General features: G+C 35.6%; 1 protein-coding gene across 1 annotated transcript in view; it reads left to right on the forward strand.

Annotated features, from left to right (window-relative positions):
- The window catches only part of LOC138709948 (protein O-mannosyl-transferase TMTC1-like), a 1,156,611-nt gene that overhangs the window by 1,002,430 nt on the left and 127,632 nt on the right, over positions 1-26,549 (forward strand). The window contains exon 14 of the mRNA XM_069840633.1: positions 17,907-18,114. Within this exon, the coding sequence (XP_069696734.1) occupies positions 17,907-18,114 (208 nt within the window). The remainder of the gene's footprint in view (positions 1-17,906; positions 18,115-26,549) is intronic.

Here is a 26,549-nt window from a genome sequence, read left to right on the forward strand (position 1 = left end):
TTTTATTTTTACTATCAATTCCAATATTAACCTGGCTATATCTTTGGATCAATGTTTGAGGTTCGCTAGCCCCTTCCACGACGCAGTTCGATGATACTGAAGTATAATAAAGACAAATCACTTTACTAGGTATAGAAGAGAAGAAAAGTAGTTCATCCATTTATGTAAACTAGGAAATATTACGATTTTTAGTTTGATAATTTTCATTACGTTTATGTTTAATAAAAATACGGTACTGTATTAACAATAAGTGTTTTTACTCACGAACTGAGCTATCCATTCGGACGTATTAATTATGCTGTGTATCTTATACTGTCTATAACACATTAGCCTAGCATGTTGAGTTTTGGGGAGAGCATGTTGATAATGTTACGGGTAAAGCATGGAGGGCACTTCACTTTATTATGAGAATCTTGAGAAAGGCTAGCCCCAAATCGAGGGAAATAGCATATCTAACGTTAGTGCGATCGTTAATGGAATACGGAACTACGTGTTGGGATCCCTATAGAATATACCAGATAAATTCCTTAGAAAGAATCCAGTATAGGGCAGCGAAATTTGTTAAAGGTAAAAGAGAAGATTTAAACGATACGAAAAAAGAACTTAAATGGGAAACTTTGGAAAACAGACGTAGGAAAACTAGAATAACATCATTGTATAGAGCACATCTAGGTCAGAAAGCATGGGTAGACATAACGGCTCGGTTAGAAAAGCCAACGTACTATGGTAGGAACGATCATGATTTTAAAATCAAATGTAGGAAACAGAAAACGGATGTAGGTAAATTCTCATTTTTAAATAGAACTATAAATGATTGGAATGACCTACCTGCAGCGGTCTTTGCAGTTTCGTTATGTGTTAAGGAGATTCAAGAATAATTTAAAAAGTTGTATATAAAGTGAAAATTAAAATTAAGGTGACATTCAACATTTAATTTTTTTAAGGTGACATGTATTTATCTAGGCTGACGAGTTTACTTCCTTGGTTTGAATTGTAAATAATTTAAAAATAGCGTGTAAGAGGGCCTTAGACTAGAAATGCTTAGTTTAAATGTAGTTCTGTTTATAAGTATGCATAAGGATGTAATTATTTGACTTATTTGAACTGTTGTATCAGTGAAGCGAGGTGAGTCAGTGAAGTTATGGTTTTACAGTGCAGTGAACAGTTCCGATCAGTGATAATTTATAGCGTCAATGAAATGTGTTCTATAGTGTCAGTGAAATGTGTTACAGAGTGTCAGTGAAATTTGTGCTAAAGTGTCAGTGAAATGCGTCATAGTGCCACTACAGGGAATGAGATGAGAGTAAAGTGAAAGACTATTGAAACATATGTAGGACCTATAGATAGGATGTATTGTAAAATTAGGTATTTTATTTTATGTTTTATTATTATTGTGTTAAATTGTATTATGTATTGTTATTGTATTGTGTGAAAATTGTATATGTGTTATAAAATTGTATTGTGTATTGTAAATTTTATTGTGTATTGGTTATCATTTTATTGTGTATTGTTAATATTGTATATACCACTGCCACCGGGTGCTTGCCCACTTGCAGTGTAAATAAATACATACATACAATATAGAGAATGAAGTTAAATTGAAAAATAATCATAATATGGATATTTAAACACATTTCGATACAGTCTTCAGTTCTTTTGTGCATATTATCGCACTATAGACTATTGTACCTAATTTCAATTAACAGTTTCGTCCTTCGTACTAGTAACTCATAATAATTCTGTACCTACTCTGTAAAAGAGTACCTTACTTACTTACTGGCTTTTAAGAAACCCGGAGGTTCATTGCCGCCCTCACATAAGCCCGCCATTGGTCCCTTTTCTGAACAAGATTAATCCAGTCTACCATCATATCCCACCTCTCCCAAATCCATTTTAATATTATCTTCTCATCTACGTCTTGGCCTCCTCAAAGGCCTTTTTCTCTCCGGGCTCCAAACTAGCACTCTATATGCATTTCTGGATTCGCCCATGCCCTGCCCTTAATGTTCCTAATTATGTCAGGTGAAGAATACAATGCGTGCAGTTCTGTGTCGTGTAACTTTCTCCATTCTCCTATGACTTCATCCTTCTTGGCCCGAAATATTTTCCTAAGCACCTTACTCTCAAACACCCTTAACCTATGTTCCTCTCTCAAAGTGAGAGTCCAAGTTTCACAACCATAAAGGACAACCGGTAATATAACTGTTTTATAAATTCTAACTTTCAGATTATTTGACAGCAGTCTGGTTGATAAAAGCTTCTCAACCGAATAATAACAGGCATTTCCCATATTTGTTATGTGTTAAATTTCGTCCCGACTATCATTTATAGAGGACTTTATGTTCTGTAAATTCAATCTTCATTCTGCCCTATCCGAAAAGATAAAATTATTCAGACATGCTGTCTACTGTCCATCGAAGTGGTTTTGTCGCAGGATCGTAGAAATAGGGGAAATCACGTGACAGTTAATTATTTAACGAGGCTCTTATATTTAAGTTATTTTAAACTGTTGTATAATATTACGTAGACGTCCAATTCCTAACAGAAATTAATGTTTTCGGAAAACAACTAAGACAGCCCAGCTACTGGCCTTTAGAGAGGGGCGGGCAGAAGCGGGTGGGGGAAACCGGGATGACACGTAGGCAAACGGACGACAGTACCTGGGCGAAAATATGATCAATATTGAAAGCTCTTTCGTCACTTGAAAATGCGAACATATTTCTGGAACGTCTATACTCACTGAGTACTGTTTACTATGACCGTAAGGCGACTTTGACTGGATACGCGGCCTTGGTTCTGTATGTAGGACGGTTGGAAGTTTACTAATAGAGGGGTGGAAGTGAAGTACATTCAAGAACTCGGGTACAATAAAAATTGAAGTAAAAATAAAATGATGTCCTTGTATATGTGTGTGAGTGTGACCCGAGAATTATTGACCAGCCATCAGTCTTTGAGTCAGTATGTTGACTCACACCGGTCAGTATGTGAGTCAGTGAGTCGATCAGTCTATTATAGTCACTCTGTCAGTAACATATGTAAATAACATTGGTAGGAGATGTGTCCACATAAATTCGTCCTGGTTGTAGTTGATGGTCTGAATAGATAATTTTTGCATACACAAGTTAATTTACTACATAAATCCACTCCTGACACAATAAACATTCTCTAAAACAATGTTACTCATTGCTCTGAGTGCTTTATACCCCTAGATTTTAGCCTAGCTGGTATAAAAAGTAACATAAATAACAAAGCATAGACCCCTCTGGATACCAGATGTCAAGTAACTTTACATTACAAAGAACGAACGCTGTTTTTAAAACTAAAACGAAATTTTCAAACTGTGTGCTATTACATTTTCTGGACTTCCTATTAATTAGAATTGCCTTCTAAACTTATATGTTATTCTGCTGAGTGTATCCTGTTCATAATAATAATAATAATAATAACAATAATAATAATAATTATTATTATTGTTATTATTATTACTAGCCACCGTCGTAGCTCAGGCGGTAGCGCATTTGCCTGTTGATCCGAAGTTGTACTTTAGTATGAATTCGATTTCAGATCAGGCAGATTACCTAGTTGGATTTTCCCCGAAGTTTTTCCAACCATAAGGCGAATATAAGATAATACAGCGTTTCTCAAACTTGTTTGAAGTGGGGACCACGTTTTTAAGTCAGAACAGTTCCGAGGACCACCTTACACTTGTTCCCTTCGAAAGCAAATATATAATTTTTGTAGCATATTTTAATACCTGTATATTTATATTTTAAAACAGAATTAATTAATTAAAGTTAATTTAATTAATTTAATTTTATATTAATATTAACTAATTAAGTTAATGTTAATAGAAAAAATTCATATTCGTTTTCTAATTAATCAAAGCTATTAGAGTTTGGATAATCTTTAACTCATTAACTAAACAGAAGAAATAAATATTGGTACTCACATTAATGAGATGGATGAGCCTGCCGATTCTTGCACAGTTGTTCTATATTCGTATGTAGGCTGATAAGCTTAAGTCGGAGATCGTCACATACATAGAGTCAATTTTGGTACTTTGCTTTTATTAGAGTTAGTGATGAAAACACTTTCTCACACAGATACGTAAAAGTAAACTGAAAGCACCATTGCACAGTTCACTATATTCTCTTTTCACTTGTGATGAGATCCAGAAATTAACAATACCTTCCGCTTGAAATTTCATTTTAAGTCCGGTAACATTCGAGAGTTCAATTAACTGTTCTCTTTCACTCAATGAAAGTTTATTTTCAATATCGCAATGAAAGTAATCGCGAACTATGAAAATTCGTCATATTTACTTGGAAAATAAGTTTCAAATTGTGACCTCAGAGTTTCGAGATGCGATCTGTATCATTGCATAATTCTTTTCCAATAACGAGATCATTTTCAATCGAAAAAGACTCTAGGGTTGGAAATAGTGAAAAAATTCTCTGTTTTGCGGAACTGATCCACGAACCATGTTTCGTCTCGAACACCTTTATTTTCTCATGCGCATTGAGAACTGTCAAAGAATTACCTTGTAGAGAGAGATTTAATTAATTTAGTTTTGAGAATACATCTGGAAGATATGCCAATATACTTAGCCACATGTCATCAGCTGATGTGCAGGGAAAGGAAATATCACGTTCATAGTGCTTTAAATCTCTCTTTTGTTCTTGAAAGTAGAGTGGGAAGTCGGTAGACAAGTAGGGTAATAAATTCTATAAAATGTCAGTACTGGGAGAAAAAGTGAAATTCGATTGTCATGTGTCATTTCCAAACTCTGAGATTTTCAGTTACAGTGTGATACGCAATTCGTTTGAATTTTATTTCTTCTTCTGTTCTTTTTGAAGGACCACAAGGCCAGGCCTCGAGGACCACAGGTGGTCCTCGGACCATAGTTTGAGAAACTCTGAGATAATATATTACGGCGAATTCTCGGCTTCATCTCGCCAAATACCATCTCGTTGTCACGAGTTCCATAGATGCTAAATAACTCAGCGTCTTTAAATAACGAAATTAAATATAATAATTACTACTGTAATAATAAATTCCAGCAGAGTTAATACAAGAGGGTGGAAGCTCAATATCTAACGGAATTTATAAGCTTGTACTTGCTATTTGGGAAAAGAAAATTGTACCAGAACAATGGAAGGAGTCCATTATCGTACCTATCTTTAAGAAGGGGGACAAGACTAACTGTAGTAACTTTCGAGGAATATCACTTTTGTTGACGTCGTACAATATTTTGTCCAATATTCGTATGAGAAGATTAACTCCATATGTAGATGAAATTATTGGGGATCATCAATGTGGTTTCAGGCGTAATAGATCAACTATTTACCAGATATTTTGTAGATAGATAATGGAGAAAAAATGGGAGTATAGGGGTACAATGCATCAGGTATTCATATATTTCAAAAAGGCATATGACTCGGTTAAGAGGGAAGTATTATATGATATTCTTATTGAATTTGGTATTCCCAAGAAACTAGTTCGATTAATTAAAATGTGTCTCAGTGAAACGTACAGCAGAGTTCGTATAGGACAGTTTCTGTCAGATGCGTTTCCAATTCACTGTGGGCTAAAGCAAGGAGATGCACTATCACCTTTACTTTTTAACTTTGCTCTAGAGTATGCCATTAGGAAAGTCCAGGATAACAGAGAGGGTTTGGAATTGAACGGGTTACAACAGCTGCTTGTCTATGCGGATGACGTGAATATGTTAGGAGAAAATCCACAAACGATTAGGGAAAACACGGGAATTTTACTGGAAGCAAGTAAAGAGATAAGTTTCGAAGTAAATCCCAAAAAGACAAAGTATATGATTATGTCTCGTGACCAGAATATTGTACGAAATGGAAATATAAAAAATTGGAAATTTATCTTTTGAAGAGGTGGAGAAGTTCAAATATCTGGGAGCAACAGTAACGAATATTAATGATACTCGGGAGGAAATTAAACACAGAATAAATATGGGAAATGCCTGTTATTATTCCGTTGAGAAACTTTTATCATCCAGTCTGCTGTCGAAAAATCTGAAAGTTAGAATTTATAAAACAGTTACATTACCGGTTGTTCTGTATGGTTGTCAAACTTGGACTCTCACTTTGAGATAGGGACAGAGACTACGGGTGTTTGAGAATAAGATTCTTAGGGAAATATTTGTGGCTAAGAGGGATGAAGTTACAGGAGAATGGAGAAAGTTACACAACACAGAACTGCAAGCATTGTATTCTTCACCTGACATAATTAGGAACATTAAATCCAGACGTTTGAGATGGGCAGGGCATTAGCACGTATGGGCGAATCCAGAAATGTATATAGAGTGTTAGTTGGGAGGCCGGAGGGAAAAAGACCTTTAGGGAGGCCGAGACGTAGATGGGAAGATAATATTAAAATGGATTTGAGGGAGTTGGGATATGATGATAGAGAATGGATTAATTTTGCTCAGGATAGGGACCAAAGGCAGGCTTATGTGAGGGCGACAATGAACCTCCGGGTTCCTTAAAAGCCAGTAAGTAATTAAGTAAGTAGTGTAATAATAATTGTCATTATTATTGGTTATTCTAACTAACGTGGTGAGTGGCAATTAATCTGTTTAGGGGTAGATTTCTCCAACGAATATATGCAACTGTACCTCTCCTTCATAGGAACAAGGAAGGTGTTTTATTTCTTCCTCTGTAGCCTATTGAATGCACAGAAGTTGTTCCATATTAATCAAACTCATATATTTGGACATTCGATTGTAAGAAGTAAGAGTTTGTGAAAACAGGAAATTAATATTAAAACACTTTCAATTGGTAATCTATAATTCTATTATGTACGCGTACTATATTAGTCCGGTTATTTTCTCTTACGGTATTTCATTTATTGTAATTTTCATAGCTAAAACTAATATGCACACTCATATATCAGTATTATTTTCTGTAACGCGGTGCAAAATGCCGCAGAGATGACAGGAACATTTTCACGAAGGATTTCTTCTTTATCCATTGATTAAAGTGTTATTCTATGATCGTTTTACTTACCTTCCTCTGATATAGTTCGTTGCATACAATTATTTTTCACAAGTAATGTTAAAAACAAGACATTTTAAAACATGTGCAATGAAAATGACAAACTTGCACATTACAGATTCCTGGAATATCTATTTAATAGCAATTTTTCATTCATATTTCCGTTATATCAGTTAATTTCGTTACACGAGAGAATTCTTCAGCTTTAACTGCGTTCTTGTGCTAATTAAATACGTAATAAGCCATGTTGGTCAGAGAATTAAGCATTGTTGCTTCTTTGATAACCCTTTACAATTGATAGTAAAACCGGAGAAAGATCTCATTGGTTGAAGCCGTATAACTGACATTATGATTGCTAATATAGGGCCTATTAATTAAATCCCTAATAGCAGCGCAGAAAGAAAGAAACATTTCTAAATACAACTGAACTCTGCACTAGAGGAATTTGTGAAAATATCATAATAGACGTATCTTGGTTTTATTCTTCGAAAACAAATTAAATGTCATTTTAATATATTATAAAGCTTGTCTTGATTTGTTTCCTCCTTGTTAATATTGTGTGTGCGCGCGTGCGCGTGCGCGTGTGCGGGGGGTGGGGGGGTGTGGGTGTGGGTGTGGGTGTGGGTGTTAGAGTGGGTGTGGGATTTTCGTTGTAATACTTAACCTCCTGTTTTCTTATCGACTTACAATTCAATACAGTGTATTGTTTGGTATGTTATATCTTTTGACCAACACTAGAGAGACTCACACTGCGGAACTACCTGGTCGTGTGGTAAGCATGGTATATGGTCATCGCCGAACCAACACAGAACAGCGCATGACAAGGGACAAGCATTCAGTTTACAGGACATAAGATAAATCTCATCCACTGCTCATACCAGGAATCGAACCATAGACTGCTGAGAAGCACACACGCTATGCTTAGCCAAGGCTGTAAACGTTTCACATAATTTCATATACATATTTTCTATCCCTATGCAATTAATTGTTCATACTTTTGTTCCTTAGGTATTTAATTTTTATTTCCACATTTATACGTTTATATTAATGAAATAATTTATTCGTTTGCATTTTGCTCATATAACTTACTTTTTGTTTCACTTCTGCTAATTTAATGCTAATTTAAACCTCATAGAAGGACGTTGTGTTAAGTCATATTTTATTTCCTTTATGTTCACATACTTTGTTATATAATATATTTTACTGATTGTATTGATTTATTTATTCATTAAACACCTCAGCTCAAGGAATTTGAGTGACCACAAGAGTTCTGAATGCAATAAACATGTACAATATAATGTGATATTTGAAACATTAAAAAGAAGTAAATTGTTCAGTGGAAATATAAGTGAACTGATTAAAATAGGTATGATGATGTAATATTTGAAGAGAATCCTTGATAATATATATATATATATATATATATATATATATATATATATATATATAAGAATAGACATTACATAATCAGAAGGAAAGTGAAATGCCTTAATATAATTTCATGTGAATGTTGTAATAGGAAGCTCTACTGCTAAACAGCAAACCCATTACAGACCATTGTTTAAGTGGGATGTTGTACTTTTGACAAAGATAAGACAAACAAGGTTCATATATTGACTTCTTCTCAATATCAACCTCGGTAACCTGATTTAGGTTCCTTTCGAAACGGATAGTGGGTCAAGAACAAGAGCCCGTTTTAAGCGTCCGTTAATAGCAATAATGTCTGCCAGTCTAAAATAATAATTTAATGATACACAATGTTCTTCCTCACGTATCACCCAATTTAAAGTTTTAACGATGTCGCCAAAGCATGTACACGATGATGTCTAGCATTGATCTGTAGTTCGCCTTTAGGGCATTATCCAAGCACGTGTCCAAGTGTTTCAAGCTCACTACACTCTAGATGACGGCAGCGGGTTGTGCTTAAGAGTTCTGCCCGGTATTGCGCGAACCGCCAAAATATTGCTTGACATTTTTAAAGCATTGGTCCAGTCTGAGGAAGATAGGCCCTTCCGATTGCTTACCCATGAGTTAGCCTTGGGGAAATCACTATAAACAATGATCCCTCTACCACGCAAGGTATGGTTTGTCCAAGTTTGGAATGCTTCATTTCTTAAGTGTTTACGAATTTTACGACCTGGCCAGTTGATAGCATCAATAGTGGTGAAATTTAATTCTTACAGAGCAGAAACTTTTTCGCTTGCAGGGTCCCTAATAATATGGAGATGGTAGTTATCAACACGAAGAAAATTGTTACAAATATTTATGTGTTGCACGTAGGCTTCCCAAGATGCTTTCATTAACGAAAGACCACGATATTTTTAGAGACGAAGGGCATTCCGTCAAGGCAGTCATGAGGAAGACCAATAAGCTCTTTGCTTGCTCCTCTGGTAACTTTATCTAAATCATTAAGAAATTCGGTTCTGATTGGTTGAGTGGAGCACACTGTAAGGGATAATTCGCGGATGCTCGTGTAAAGGGGGTTAAGTATGAATTGGCTGAAGCGGGATAAGTAAAGATTTGAAATCTCCACGATTAGGCCTACTTCTGTCTTGTATTAAAGGGGTTAAATCATTAACTAAAGATTATTACTTTTTGGTCCTACAGAATATATCTGTTATGATAACAATTAATATTAGAGGAGTCCACACCTGTGGAGTAACGGTTAGCGCGTCTAGCCGCGAAACCAGGTGGCCCGGGTTCGATTCCCGGTCGGGACAAGTTACCTGGTTGAGGTTATTTCCGGGGTTTTTCCTCAACCCAATATGAGCAAATGCTGGGTAACTTTCGGTGCTGGACCTCGAACTCATTTCACCGGTGATAACGCCTTCATCACATTCAGACGCTAAATAACCTAAGCTGTTGATAAAGCGTCGTAAAATAACCTACTAAAATAAAAATATATTAGAGGAGAAAAATTCGCTCCGGTGCCGGGGCTCGAACCCGGGTTCTTGGTTCTACGTACCAAACGCTCTCACTATTAAACTATGCCACAAAGGGAAAAATACTGGAGGAGGCGAGTTCGATCCGGTGCTGTGGATTGGACTTCGGAGTAGCTCAATGGTGAGAGTGCTTGGTACATAGAACCAAGGACACGGTTTCGATCCGCGGCGCCGGAGCGATTTTTTTTTCCCTAATATTAATTAAGGGTTAAATCATGCTTCCATCCATGATGCAGTTATAGTGCTCCATATTTTGTGACAAAAGGGTTTTGTTCAGTACCAAAGGAAAAAAGTTTACATACCTTATCATTTGACTTAACCCCCTTTACACGAGCATCTGCGAATTAAGAGTCGGCCAGAGAGTTTGATTCAAAATCATTACCAGGTTGCAACAAAGGGGAAAGACAGAGGTTAGAAATATTTTTACTGAATGTGGTAAAAACTGCACATTTATCAAAAACGATTTAACATTAAAATTAATACCAAGGTATTTAATGCGGTCATTAGGATTAGAATAGTACATTATGCAACGAGCCTATAATGGTAGTAATTAAGACGCGAGTATATTTATGAAACGAGCGCAAGCGACCATATTTCTAACTTGAAATTATTCATAAGTATTCATGTTATTCTTATCTGACTGGGGAGCGGAACTGACCTTGTGCAATGTCTCGTAAATTGTGAGATGTGCGCAGACGCGAAAGTATTGATTTTTTTCCGAGAAACAAATGTCATTGACGTTGATATAATCTAGAGAGTAAAATAAACATTAATTTTGATATAACCTTGAAATTGATTTAGACATTGAAAAACGAGATGACAAATTGAATTGATTTGAACATTATTTACAATTAACGCTAATTATTATAGTAACAGACCATAACTTTCTGCGACAGTATTGGATTTCCAGCCTCCGTGACCTTTCGCTAGTTGTCTTTCGATTGCATATCCGAGAATAATCGATACTTTCGCTTTCATATTGCTACAATGGTGTTTTCTGATTGTTGGAACACCTGAACTTTAATGAATAGGTGTACTTTAATGAGGTCCATTAAAGGGCTGCTACCAGGTGTATAATTACTACATTTCGGCATGGTCGAGCATAAATGGATTTTTACTTTTCCACATTTAGTTTCTATTTACATATGACTTGGTTTTGTTCGTTCATGTATCCACAAGAGCACTTATTAACTTGTGGTCCTTATATTTGCTGACTAGTTTTATTTTCGCAAAGCTGATTTTCTGAAAGTCATTGAATGATCGTGCAATTTTTACTTGTTTTATTCTCATTTTTTATTACTGTATTTTATATTTGAATTCATCTAATTTGTTGCTTTATTAAGCATTAGGTTTTATTCTATTTACTTTGTTGTGTATATTTTGTCTCTTTATTACCAATTTAGTTACCTCTATTTATTTCAGTTGGTTTGTTCATTGTTTTGTTTATTTACGTAGCTTCCTGCACATGCACATATCTCGTGTTTATTTTAATTAATCGCAGTATAAAGAATTATTAATTACTGAATAAACATTTTGATCCGACTGTGTTCGCTGTGTTTTTACTACCCTGACAAAGCCTCGCTGCGGCAAGCGGCTTGTTGGGAATGCCTCGCAGCTCGGCGCAAGAGAGGGAGGTTATTAAAAACTAATACAACGTAGCCCGGGGAGGGATGCCTTGATATCTCTTTTATGAAGCGGCCCAACCTGGCCCTACATCTTCATATACCCTCAAGAATAACAGTAGGTAGAGGGAAGGAAAAAAAGTGAAGCAAACGATGCTGCTGTACAAGACTTGTTATTAATAATACATGTCACTTAGTTAAGGAAGAAAATTGCTGCCTCTCTGCAAAGTTTGTTTCATTCGAGTACTAGAAGAAAAAAAGTATCCACACATTATAGATATTATTGGGATTAAAGAACTTTCTAAACACGCCATTTTGGACTATGCTTCACAATTTAAAAATACGATTTAATCCAAATCCTTTCAAATTTGAAATCTCAAACTCAATAATGTAGACTTTTCATATTATTTTAGCTTAAATATTTGATTTATTTTTCTGTAGTTATTATATTTAATTTATCTTTATTAAATTATTATACTTTGCGTTTTATACTGGGTACAGATGCAAGACTCCCGCCGTTGAATTTAAACGTTAGGGCGAATCCTGCCAATCAGTAACAAGAGGAGTTAAGGGTATGCTACTTATTACAACGTAGGCCTACCTGTTCGACAGGATGTTTCTACAACATAATAACGTTCTTTGTTATCCTCCCTCAGATTTATCCTGCTTATAATCTAGTTAAAAGCTTTTAAACACGTTATTTACAAATACTTTTCATTCAACTTGATTGGTGTGTTTATTAATTACTTTCTACTTAATTCAATTAAATTTATTTGGCCATTAGACATACAGTTTTAGGCTTCGTCAGAATACATTGAAAAACATATAAATACATTTAAAAAAATACTAATAAAAGAAACAGTAAAATTTAAATAATACAATGGAAACATGAAATAATTTGAAACTTTTAAATTAAAGAAAACTAACTAAATTGCAATAAAACTTATTTATTAAAATACAATTTCATACAAATTTCTATTGAAAACCTCAGCAAGAGAATAAAAAGGATTATTTAATAACCAATTGTAAAATCTAGTTTTGAAGCTATTGATTGGTAATTTATAATATTGACTTGGGAACTTATTATATAATTTCATCCCCATAATTAAAACGTTTGTGTAATCTACAATATGGAATATTAATTTGTTCACTATTTCTAATTTCATGATCGTGTATATTGGCCACTAATGAGTAATTGTCGATATTTTGTCGAGTGTAAAGTACTAGATCATATATATATATATATATATATATATATACAAATTTATGATTGTTAAAATCCGTGATTGTCTGAAAAGCGGCCGGCAATGTTCTAGATAGTTTGATTTACATAAAATTCTAATGGCTTTCTTTTGTAAAATCAAGACACTTCCAATTTTGGTTCCATTTCCCCAGAAAATTAGGGCATATCGGATTATCGACTGAAAGAAAGAAAAGTAGGCACATCTTAAATAATTTTGAGAAACGCAAGTCGTTAATTTCTTTAACAAATATAAAACTCTTCATAGCTTTGTGCATATGTATTCGATGTGCTTATCCCATGTTAAACTGGAGTCTATAAAAAGTCCTAGAAATTTTGTGTAGTTGAGTCTGTTGTCCTTATTTATTAGGTAATAATTTAGGCTGAAAGTTATGTTGATATTTTTTTCTTGATTAAGCAAGAAATCGTTAGATTCAAACCATAAAGCCATCTGTGATAGAGTGTCATTGTTGAGTGCATGTAATTGATTTAGAGCAGAGGAAGAACATAGGAAAGTAATGTTATCTGCATACATAATTGTTATTGCTTTAATGAATTCTGGAAGATCATTTATTGCTATTAAAAATAATAGAGGACCAATTATTGAGCCTTGTGGAACCCCATAATGTGTAGTGGTGACACTTGACCAATTTTCACCTATAGCAACTAATTGACTTCTGCCATGAAGATAAGTTCTAAAAATATTTAGTGTGATCCCTCGAATATCATAAAATTCTAATTTTGATAAAATTAAATTATGATCAACAGAATCGAACGCTTTAGTGAGATCATAGAATGTAGCATTAACTGGTGAACTATTTTCAAAATTTCTTAAAATTTCAGTTATTAAAAGCACAATTGCATCATTTGTTGATTTAATAGGTGTAAGAGGAAATTACATCCTCTCTGATGCTAAAGAAATCGAAAATCAATTTCCGATGTCATGTTTTGAAGAGAACACTTAAAGCTAAGGGTATGTCTAAAAATGCGCTATATAAATATAGCCTACGAAAGAGATAGAACCAAAAAATGCATTCACGACTCTTCTCTTATAGCATTTGACACATTTAATCAGGAAGCTGTAACACGGAATATTATACTTGTCTTTCCTTTTATAAAGAACGTTGTTTATCCAGTTCAGACGATATTTTGTTGGGAGCACGCAAAACAAAAAACACTGTCGAAGAAACGAGGACGTTAAGAAATATTTAACGGAATTTGACTACATTTTCGCCTCTTGCAACGAATTTTTAAGAACAATGAGAAAAATTAAGAAGACCTGCAATAATTTTAGATTATTTATTTTAGTGTAGTTCTGTATTTTGCGTTCATATATTTCTTTAGTTGAGTTGTTTTTATCAACTTAGTTCTGAACCGTCATATAGCCAAATTTCGGCCGTTACGTTTAATAATGTTGAAATTAGGCACGTACTCATATACCGTGAAAAATCTAAGAATATATTTTCATAACGGATTAAGTTGAAATTACCAAGTAAACCACAATTGTACAAAAATCTGCTCGTCTATTCACTCGTTAAGCCGGTTCAAATATTTCTTCCCCACGCCACTGAAACAAACATTAGTCCAAACACTCCTAATGCCGCACTTTGACTATCGTAATGTGTTCGTCACTGACTTAAGCACTGAACTCTGGAACAAATTAAGTGTTCATAATATGCGTATAAGCTATATATGCAATGTCCGACGGTACGATCATATTTAATCATTTTTCGAATATTTATCTTGGATCCGATTCAACGACAGCAGAATTTTATACTGTCTTTCTCTTATATTTCAAATTATGCGCGCCTCAACTTCACGTTATCTACCGTCTCGTCTTGTGTATTATTTTATGCTTTAACCATAACCTTCATCTCAGATCACCGGAAAATTGAGTATAACTTATCATAACACTTCTCGATATTCTTTATCATTCACCGTTTCAATTAATTTCTCGTCATTGGAAATGCCTAATTCATAATTTCAGGGGCTGTCAGATATTGACTACTTTCAAAAGTCGGTTGTCAAATAGACTTAAACTGTAATCTTTCTTAAAATGTAATTTTTATAATATATGATTTTTATTTTTGGTAGGCCTATATAATTTTTTTTCTATTATTTTAATAATTACTTGGATTCACATTGTTGCAATATTGTTTGACTCTCAGAACTATATTATTATTATTATTATTATTATTATTATTATTATTATTATTATTATTAATATTATTAATGATATATTGTCCCTGCATTGCTGTCATTTTTATATTTGTTATTGTTCTTATACTGGTTGAGTGGAAGAGAACGTCTTTTGGACTTAACTCTGTCAGTAGAAATAAATCTAATAAATAAATAAATTACTAAATAAATAAATAAATACACGAATGAATACAGTAGCCCCGCCTCAAAATGGAGGTGACGAGAATATTTGAAATTTTAGCGGGAAACTTTCTTGCGTATAAAAAGCAGATTATACTTTAATTAACACCAGGTGTGCGCCTAAAAAACAGATTGCGCTTACTCGAAATGGGGAATAAAATCTCGCCACTTACACATTAAATTACACATTTTAATTTTAAAAACATTAAGTTACACATTGTAATTATAACACATTAAATTACTCATTGTAGTTTATGCCAGGTTTGGACGAACTTGTCATAAAAGCGGTAAATGGTTACACTAGACTATAGATCACTGTTGAAGTACTTAGTTACTTAGGCTTACTTACTTCTGACTTTTAAGAAACCCGGAGGTTCATGTCCGCCCTCACATAAGCCCGCCATCGGTCCCTATCCTGAGCAAGATTAATCCAGTCCCTACCATCTTATCCCACCGCCATAAAATCCATTTTAATATTATCCTCCCATCTACGTCTCGGCCTCCACAAAGGTGGTTTCCTTCAGGTCTTCCAACTAACACTCTATATGCATTTCTGAATTCACCCATAAGTACGTGCTACATGCACTGCCCATTTCAAGCGTCTGAAGTTAATCTTCCTAATTATAAATAATTTCAAGTAAAATTGTTTCGGGGCCGGGTATTGATCCCGGGACCCTTCACTTAACGGACGAATGCTCTCCCGACTGAGCTACCCCAGGAACTATACACGACACCGTACCGATATATTATATTATTGGAGGTACGTAAACAGGAAGCCACAATTAAAGTCACACAGTATTTGTGTGCACTCAGAGTTGGGTTCTGGCGTCTTGTCAGCCCATTTAAGTTATGTGGATATCAAGGAAAAATTGTGACGGTGTCGTGTGTAGTTCCTGGGGTAGCTCAGTCGGGAGAGCATTCGTGTGCTAAGCGAAGGGTCCCGGGATCGATACCCGGCCCCGGATCAATTTTTCCTTGAAATTATTCTAACATGCCTACAGGGAGCTATTACCTGAAAGCCAGATTTGCTTCCTAATTATGTTAGGTGAAGAATACAATTTGTGCAGTTCTGCGTTGTGTAACTTTCTCCATTCTCCTGTAACTTCACCCCTCTTAGCCCAATGTTTTCCTAAGCACCTTGTCCTTGAACATCCTTAACCCCTGAATAATTTCAAGGAAAAAAATGTTCCGGGGCCGGGTAGCGATCCCGGTACCTCTGGCTGAACGCACCAACGCTCTGTCGACTGAGTTACCCAGGAACTCCACCAGATACCGTTTAGATTTTTCCTCTTATATATATATATATATATATATATATATATATATATATATATATATACCTCGAATGGGCTGACGAGACGGCAGAAATCCACATCGAGTGCACACAAATTCTGTGTGATTTGAAATTGTGGTTTTCTGTTAACGTACCTACGTAGCCTATATATTATGCAAATCTAGCTTTTAGGTAAAGCTTCCTGTGAAGCAGACTTAAATAATTTCCAGCTTTCAGGTAAAGCTCGATATGAAGCAGACTTGAATAATTTGAAAATTTTCAAGTCTGCTTCACAGGAAGCTTTACCTTAGAGCTAGATTTGCATAATATATACCTACGTTGCTGTAGGTACGTTAACAGAAAACCACAATTTCAAGTCACACAGAGTTTGTGTGCACTCGATGTGGGTTTCTGGCGTCTTATCAGCCCACTCAAGGTGTGTGGATATAAGAGGAAATATCGAGACGGTGTCGGTTGGAGTTCCAGGGGAGCTCAGTCGGTAGAGCGCTGGTGCGTTCAGTCGGATGTTCGGGGATCGATACCCGGCCCCGGAACAATTTTTCCCTTGTAATTATTTCAGTCTGCTTCACAGGGAGCTTTATCTGAAAACTAGATTTGCATCCTTAACCTCTCTTCCTCTCTCAAAGTGACAGTCCAAGTTTCACAACGTTACAGAACAACCGGTAGTATAAATATTTTATAAATACTAACTTTCATGTTTTTCAGAGGAGACTGGATAACATGAGCTTCTCAACCGAATAATAAAAAGCATTTCCTATATTTATTCTGCGCTTAATTTTATCTCGAGTGCCCTATATATTTGTTACTGTTGTTCCAAAGTATTTGAATTTTTTTCCACTTTTTTAAAGAATAAATGTCCAATTTTTATGTTTCCATTTAGTACTATGTTCTGGTCACGAAACATAATCACTGTTGACGTAGGCTTCATATAGTATTTAGCGAACTATTGTGGTGGGATTTACACACCTCCATTCATGTCACAATCTTTCGTATTTGCTCCAAGCTAAATCATGTAGCAATTTTTATGATTGAGATTAAAACAAATTCATTGTAACCATGAAGTATTCTTACCTTATTATACCTTATTCTGAAGAAATGAAAACATATGCTTCCATGGTCCTGTCTATAATTACATAAACATAAACTGAAACACTACCTTTAGGAGTGTTAACATTTTTTTACAGACACGGTGTTCTATTACCTTCCCGAGTTTTGAAATGGACTTGTGCGCCAGATGTTCAGAGGAGAAGCATGTAGCACAAATTGAAACCACTTTACACAATAGTATTAGATGATATTATATACGATTTTAATGGATTAAATTAGTACATCGAAGTGACTATATTTCAAGCCCAATGGCATAATGCTTGCATATTTTAATACGCTTGTGATTTGATTTGTTCGCAGGTTTCATATAATGTCCCGCGGCGAAAGGGACGGATTTCTCTTTTCCGGAGATCTGTATATCAGGAGCTGGGAGCTGGAGAGGGAGTCTTCTCACAGAAACCTGGGTTTATCAGATAGCCCGCCTGTTCAACAGGAGGTGCAAGAGCAGCAGCAGCACCACAGGACTCACCATCAGGACCACAGACATTATATAGACAAGAAACTTTGTGTGAGTACTCCAACATTATTGTTAAGTGGCTAATACCTCTGTCTACAGGTCTGAAAGTACGGTGCAGTTACAGACGTTGGATGATTAACCCAGAAAATTGACGAAGCCGTTAGCAGTCTTGTTATGCATTTTTAATTAGACGACCTACTTCGTTAACGATATCACACATTTTCAAATGTTAACAATGTATGAGGACTTCGCTGTTAGTGTATAATTATAGTATATGGGTACATGAAGAAATGGTAATTAACCTGAAAAGATGCTTTATATGACAATATAAACGCTCTGATAGCATTTTTCCGTGACGAGTATAACATTATTACAAAGTTTCTATTAAGGAACTGCCGCTGTTCGGACTGAGCCTAGTAATATTCATGGTAGAAAGTGTAAGGAGCGATTTATTTTTTATTATGTACCATCTTTGACTGCTTTTTCTGTAAGCGTTAAATTTTCGTCAGAAGATTCTGAACAATGATATCAAAGAGAACTGATTGCTTTACCATAATATTTAGAATAATGTCCTAATTTTAATTGCACAGAATAAAATATCTAACTGGACAAATCTAAGGGTACGTATAAGAAAAGCACTGTAAGAGGGATTAGCCATCGGTATAGCTGAGGCGGTAGCGCATTTACCTGCTGATCCGGAGCTGCACTCGGGTGTAGATTCGATTTCCACTTGGGTTAATTATTTGGTTGGACTTTTCCGAGGTTTTTCCCAAACGTAAGGTGCATGTCAGATAATCTATGGCGAATCTTCGGTCTCATCTCGCAAATATCATCTCGCTATCACCATTTCATTCGACGCTAAATAACCCACTATTTAATACAGGTTCGTTAAATAACCAAGGAAAAAACAAGAGTTATTTTTACTTTATATAGATATAGTTTTTATTATAATGTACGAAGAGATTTTATTGCGAATGTGTTACATACATACGTACGTACATACGTACATACATACATACGTATATACATACATGCATACATACATACATACATACAATAAATACATACATACATACATACATACATACATACATACATACATACATACATACATACATACATACATACATACATACATACATACATACATACATACATACATACATACATACATACATACACCGTGTGCCGCTTAGAGGGATCGAGAAATAAGTGCTAATTTAAAGTAGAAATAATGGTTTTATAACATAACTTTTTGTACAACTTGATGTAAAAACTCTATATATATAAATTCTCTTCTTATATTTTTAATAAAATATATCTATATAAAGTAAAAATAACTCTTTCACAATAAATTTAAAATGTCAAATTTTAATCCATCTCTTGTTTTTCTTCCTCGGTTATTTAACGACCCTGTATTAAATAGTGGGTTCTTTAGCGTCGACGGAAATGGTGATAGCGATATTAGACCACAGATAAAATTTACGGTATCTATTTATATTATAGAGTGCATACATTTTATCTTTCCACGCTCGTAAGAGTGCAGCTACGCTGTGCACTCCCTCGTCTGCTCTACATCCGTGAACGTGGAAAAACAAAATATATAGGTACACTCCGTCATATACGTATATTCCATTTTGTTTGATCTTATATAATGGCTAAAAGTGTTCACTTACTCTAATATTTGTATGTAGGCCTACGTTAAAGGTTGAAAATACCATGATATGAGTAATATCGTACTAGTTGGTTTGAGTGTGTATCACGCTTTTACTGAGCAGGAAAAGGACTAGTTTTGTGTAGTAACTTATTGAGAGATGGCTACTGCAATTTTTTTCGGTGAATTAAGTTTGCGCTAACTATTGTTTATAAGGACTGTCATAAACGCCAATTCAGATGTAACTATAGCACTAACTTAAACATAAGAACGATAAACGAAAGCAACCCTAAAAAGGATTTGGCAACACTATTTACTTGAATTGTTCCGCGCCGTGGCGTCGCGGTCTAAGGTATCTTGCCTAGGACTCGCGTTACGAAATGCGCACTGGTTCGAGTCCTCATGGGTGAAGAAATTTTCTTATGCAATTTCGGCCAGTATATGAGACCGGTGCCACCCAGCATCGTGATGCATTTGGGGAGCTACGATAAGTAGCGAAATCCGGTTGCGAATGCCAGCTATAACGGCTGAGGGGATCATCGTGCTAACCACTCGATACCTCCATCCTGGTTGGATGATCGTCCACCTCTGCTTCGACATGTGGGCGTGAGGCCAGCAGCCGGCTGGTCGGTCTAGGCCCTTCACGGGCTGTAGCGCCACGGATTATATTTACTTGAATTCGTATCTCATTATTATCATTGTATTAGTCGTATGTGATAGGTCCTTAACTGATGTTCAAATGGAATTCACTCTTACTGCAAACAAAGGCGTGACGACATGCGTTTGCGAGAAGGTTACAATTATCGAAAAACACCTGTATATCGGGCGATGGTGACATCAAGGAGGTGTACTTATATAGCATGTCGAAGTAGAATTTATTGTTACTAACGACAAAATCACAGATATTTTAACCCAGTCTGGAAATTATGCACATGAAGGATTGAACGTTCAGGTAGGCCTACTGCACAGTCATGTTTTGCAAAATAATTGTAAGCTTAGAGCAGAGGATCAGTCAAATGAGAAATCCATCAGGATAATACGATAGGAATTAATTGCGATAGAAAATACTTCGTTCAATTTCGTTAGCCATTTTGAATGTCCAAATTACTTTCTAAGAACTTAGCGCACAGAAAATAGAGCGAAATCGCTAAAAAAAATTGGCGCTTTTTAATACGTTCATTGGCATTTATGTAATCTTTCCTGACAAAAATTGGTGCTTGTGATCGACAATCGGTTCACCTTAAATGTTCGAAAGTTTCAAATGCCATTATTTCATATTAAAATATATTTCAATAGAATGTTTTGTTACTGTCATTATACTGTAGACCTCATTATTTCTATGACATTTGTATAATCCCTACAAGTCGCCACAACCCAATTAACCTGAATAGGATAAAATTTAAAGCGTTTATTTTATGGGGCACAATTTCTACTGGAATCACGAGATTTTAATCAGGTTTGTGGAATGCTAGTCATTATGTGAGTTGCACCTCTTCTACAATAGTTGTCCAGCCACTTCTAGTAGAAAGACCGGCGAGACTGTTTTATCGGCAAGAGTTAAGTAAATAGGACGAAGAGGAACTGAAAAGAGTTTGGGTGGGGTAAAAGGACTGTTGGCACGATGTCTGAAGCTCGGCGTAATCTCGTAGAGGAAGTCATCCCACCTCCACCCCCAAGACTTGAATATCGATGTGTGGATCGAAAGAGGAAATCCTGTCGCCGTTTAACTGGCAGGTCAGGGCCGCTCAATCCGATTTCCTACCACGCCAGAGGAAATTCTTGTAGCCTCATCGGATCTTCTGAATCCTGTGTTTCTGGACTCCTTTATTCCTTAGACTAATATCGGAATCGCTCTTGGTATCACAATTGCCCTTTCTACAAAAAAGGAACAAAGTTGAATTTGAAACCCGTCAGCATTTAACTACAATCACTGCGTTTTATATAACCGTAGAACTTATTCTAATGCCGTGACAAATGCCGTGAAAGTTACGCAAGAACCGATTGTGTCTTTGTTGACAACGCCTTGCCATATAAGACAGCTGGACAGATCTCGTAAGATTAGGGTTACCATATGCCAGCATTTATGCGGAAATGTCCGCTTTTTGATAATAAAAATGGCCGTCAGCAAACATTTTTGAAAATATTCTAATTTGTCCGCGCGTTTCATAAAGAGATCTTATGTATTCTTTTTTGTTTTTTATGTATGAGGGGCGATATTCAGCATTCTCTGCGAGACATGTGTTCCCTGAGCACTTGAATTTCTTCCGATATTTGATTTCTCAATTTCTCAATTGTTATGGTCTGTTTGTTACCTCCCTTTATTGCTCTAAATCATTCTTGACGTATGAATTTAAGGCACGATGAATACCGTTTGCAGCTAATACCACTGCTATTATAGTAATCTTATATTAATGGTTGCTTGTTGGTCGCGGCGCAGTAAGAGTGCGAGGGGATTGCTGTAAAAATTTAGTACGAGTATAATGATTTTTAGTAGGTTATTTTACGGAGCTTTATCAACATCTCAGGTTATTTAGCGTCTGAATGAGATGAAAGTGATAATGCTGGTAAAATGAGTCCGGGGTCCAGCACCTAAAGTTACCCAGCATTTGCTCATATTGGGTTGAGGGAAAACTCCGGAAAAAACCTCAACCAGGTAACTTGTACCGGCCGAGAATCGAACCCGGGCCACCTGGTTTCGCGGCCAGACGCGCTATCCATTACTCCACAGGTGTGGACAGTATAATGATGACGGATACCCGAATTGCTGAGTAACACCTATGATAGTATCCTTGGAGATAACAAATTCCTTCTTGATATGGACTTTAGCTTCCCCAGGCTGGTAAAATTCAGAATGCATTTTATTAAATTTACTCCGAGACACTGAAAATCTTCAGCTTAAATAGAAATTTAAAGAAAATGATTCAGTACGCATTACCAGAGCTTCCTTTTCTATATTATAGTTTCAATTTCAATGAAGGCAACAGAGAAACCGGAGTTCGATAACTTGCAATGTGTGTCAATTTTGCGGCCGAAATTGTTTTTAGGCATGTTATTCCAATATAATTTTTATTTTCCCTGTAATTGTTATTTGGATCTTTCTCCATTAGACTTATTTCCAGGCTTCGAGACTTCGGACCCGATAGAGCAGTTCAGTGGGAAATCCGCATAACGGCGTACTGAGTATAGTGGTAAAGCGTACAGTGGGTTGGGGTACTGTAGAATGGATGCCAACAAATACGCAAAGGAAAACGCTCTGGATTTGAAGGTTCTGACGATTTTTTTTTTTTTTTTTGGTTTTCATACAAACTGTGTCTGAAACTATTACACGGTTAGAAAAGTCAGAGCAAGAGATGCCGGAAGCGCTCAAATTAACTTAGAAAATGATGGAGAGAATTAATGAGACACCAAGTACACCGGTTACTGAACGTGTAAGACTGAAGTGGAAATCAATTTTATGTAAAAATAACGTATATGGAACATTGTGTAACACAAACAGCAAATTAGTGGACATAAAGTCACCTCAGAACTAAGGACTATCTCTTAGAGACTGCAATGATGTCAGGTTTTTTCGTTTTGCTCCTATCACGTCATGCGACGTAGAGCGCAGCTTTCTACAGTACAAACTTTGGCAGATAACCGAAAAAGATTTACGTTTGAGACACTGAGAATGTATCTTGTAGTACATTGCAATTCGATACTGTAACTGCACTTCCTAAAGACGACCAATAGGATAAATGGTGAAATTAAAATTGCTACATGTTTATTTCCACCATTAACACTGTGTATAATTAAACACAAATGCTTATAAAAGACGAAGAATAAATGCTTTCCACATTCTTTTGACATTATCATTGTGTAATGTATATTTACGTTCAGAATGTACATATGTGTGTTTCCCCATACTACCGTACTCTACTCTAAATAGCAACGTTGTTACCTCAACACATCTCTATCTACCTGCAGCGAGTCAATAACCTATAGTACATGCACAGTAAACTTATTGTATCGGGTCCAAAGTCTCGAAGTCTGCTTATTTCCCTATCACTATGTACTTGAAACGGAAAATAAATAAATTGATTCTGTTTTCTTTTTCAAAATTTACATAGAGCCACATTATTGAGCACGAATCTCATAACTAGAGTTTGGAGTTGAGGCACAGTATCCCTTAAATTATGTGCGTACAGGATAGAACATGTTTACGAAGTAACTGGCAAAATAGTGCTCTGATCTCATACACATGCCGTTTTAGTAGAATGAAGTAGTTTTAGTACGTAATAAAGGCCCAGAAAGGGGCGGGCAACCTTCACTTGAAGGGCAACTGTAAATATTATGTTGAAGAGAATACAATGTAAAGTATAATCGTTTCTCAGGTGTACAAAAATAACAATTTTCTTAGATCTATAAACAGTTATTTAAAGCAATACTATTTACAAAGACACTTTGTAGTAGTACCGGTGGTGGTGGTGGTGGTGGTGTTGGTGGTGGTGGTGTGGAGGTGGTGGTAGTAGTGGTGGTAGTGTCAGTGGTGGTAGTGTCAGTGGCAATAGCAGTAGCAGTAGCAGCAGCAGCAGCAGCAGCAGCAGCAGTAGTAGTGACACCTGCATTTGTAAATGTACATGAATTACAGTAAAACTAAAAGAAGCGACATAAATGTAGTAATTATAAAGTATAAGTCACGGAAATAAAATTGTCCTGTTTTTATTTGGGTTATTTACGGCGCTTTACCAACTGCGATCGGTTATCTAATGAGATGAAGGTGATAATGCCAGCGAAATGAATTCAATGTCTAGCGCCGAAAGTTACCCAGCATTTGCTCCTAATACATTGAGGCGAAAACTTTTCATAAAAGAATAAGTTAATATTAAAGAAATAACTTTTAGATAAAAATATGTTCCCTTTAATATTAAGCTAATCCCCGCACGAGTAAAAGCTCGTGTTCGGGGAGGAGGGAAATTGAACTTTAAGCACCTTAAAATATCATTACCAAGAGAGGAAAGTAATTTTACAGTGGACTTAAAATGAAAATAACTAGAGCATTGTATTTAGTAAGAATTCAGTATTAGTAAGAATTCAGAATGAAAGTTTTCTGGGTTAAGTTGATAATAAAACAGTAAACTGGGAATAAAATGAAGTAAAGTTAAATATCATCAAATCATAAGATAATTTAAATACGCATATAATTAAAAAATATATTATATTAATTTATACAGCGCATTCTACATATTTCTTTTATTTTAAATTTGAATTTAAATGTTGCGGTTTTTTGTTAGGATAGGTACTTCGAATTCATGTCATTATAAATTTGTATCCATAATTTATTAAGGCTGTAATTTTTTTTGCCAGTAATTGTGACGCATTTTCTCTCTTCACATATAGCCTATAGATTAATACAGTCTCTAAAATGATATGCCACCTATCTCAAATCCATTTAATATTATCCTCCCATCTACGTCTCGGCTTTCTAAAATGTATTTTTCCTTCCGAACTCCCAACTAAAACTCTATATGCAATTTCTGCATTCGCTCATACGTGCTCCATGCCCTGCCCATCTCAAACGTCTGCATTTAATGTTCATAATTATGTCAGAGGGGAAAGGAACTGGCTACCCTTCCCCATTATCTTCTGGTCTAGTTGACTCATAAGTGGTGCCTTTTGGTATCACTTGTGAGGTTCAGATGTCTTCGGACAGTTGATTAAACAACAACAATTAAGTCAGGTGAAGAATGCAATGCGTGCAGTTCTGCGTTGTGTAACTTTCTCCACTCTCCTGTAACTTCACCCCTCTTAGCACCAAATATATACCTAAACACCTTATTCTGAAACACTCTTAATCTCTGTTCCTCTCTCAAAGTGAGAGTCCAAGTTTTACAACCATACAGAATAATCCGTAATATAGGCTAACTGTTTATAAATTCTAACTTTCAGATTTTTTGAAAGCATACTGCATGACAAAAGCTTCTCAACCGAATAATAACAGGCTTCTCCCATATATATTCTGCGTTCAATTTCCTCCCGAGTGTAATTTATATTTGTTACTGTTGTTCCAAGATATTAAAATTTTTCAACCTCTTCAAATGTCCAAAATATTACCATTTCATACAATATTCTGGTCACGAGACAGAATCATATACTTCGTCTTTTCGCGACTTACTTCAAACCTATATCTTTACTTGCTTCAAGTAAAATTCTCGTATTTTCCCTAATAGTTCGTGGATTTTCTCCTAACATATTCACATCATTCGCGTAGACAAGCAGCTGATGTAACCCGTTCAACTCCAAATCCTTTCTGTTATCCTGGACGTTCCTAATGGCATATTCTACAGAAAAGTTAAAAACTAAAGATGATATTGCATCTCTTTGCTTTAGACAGTGAATTGGAAAAGCATCTGACTGAGCCTGACCTATACGGACTCTGCTGTACGTTTCATTGAGACACATTTTAATTATTCGAACTGGTTTCTTGGGAATATCAAATTGTATATGAAATTCATATATAACTTCTCTATTCACCGAGTCATATGCCTTTTTGAAATATATCATGTATTGTACTTTTATACTCCCATTTTTCTCCAATATCTGTCGAATACAGAATAAGGGTACAGTACATCAGTTATTCATAGATTTCAAAAAGGCATATGACTCGGGTAAGAGGGAAGTATTATATGATATTCTTATTGAATTTGGTGTTCCCAAGAAACTAGTTCGATTAATTAAAATGTCTCTCAGTGAAACATACAGCAAAGTCCGTATAGGTCAGTTTCTATCTGATGCTTTTCCAATTCACTGCGGGCTAAAGCAGGGAGATGCACTATCACCTTTACTTTTTAACTTC

This window comes from Periplaneta americana, chromosome 12 (assembly GCF_040183065.1).
Source record: "Periplaneta americana isolate PAMFEO1 chromosome 12, P.americana_PAMFEO1_priV1, whole genome shotgun sequence".
NCBI classification, from domain to species: Eukaryota; Metazoa; Arthropoda; class Insecta; order Blattodea; family Blattidae; genus Periplaneta; species Periplaneta americana.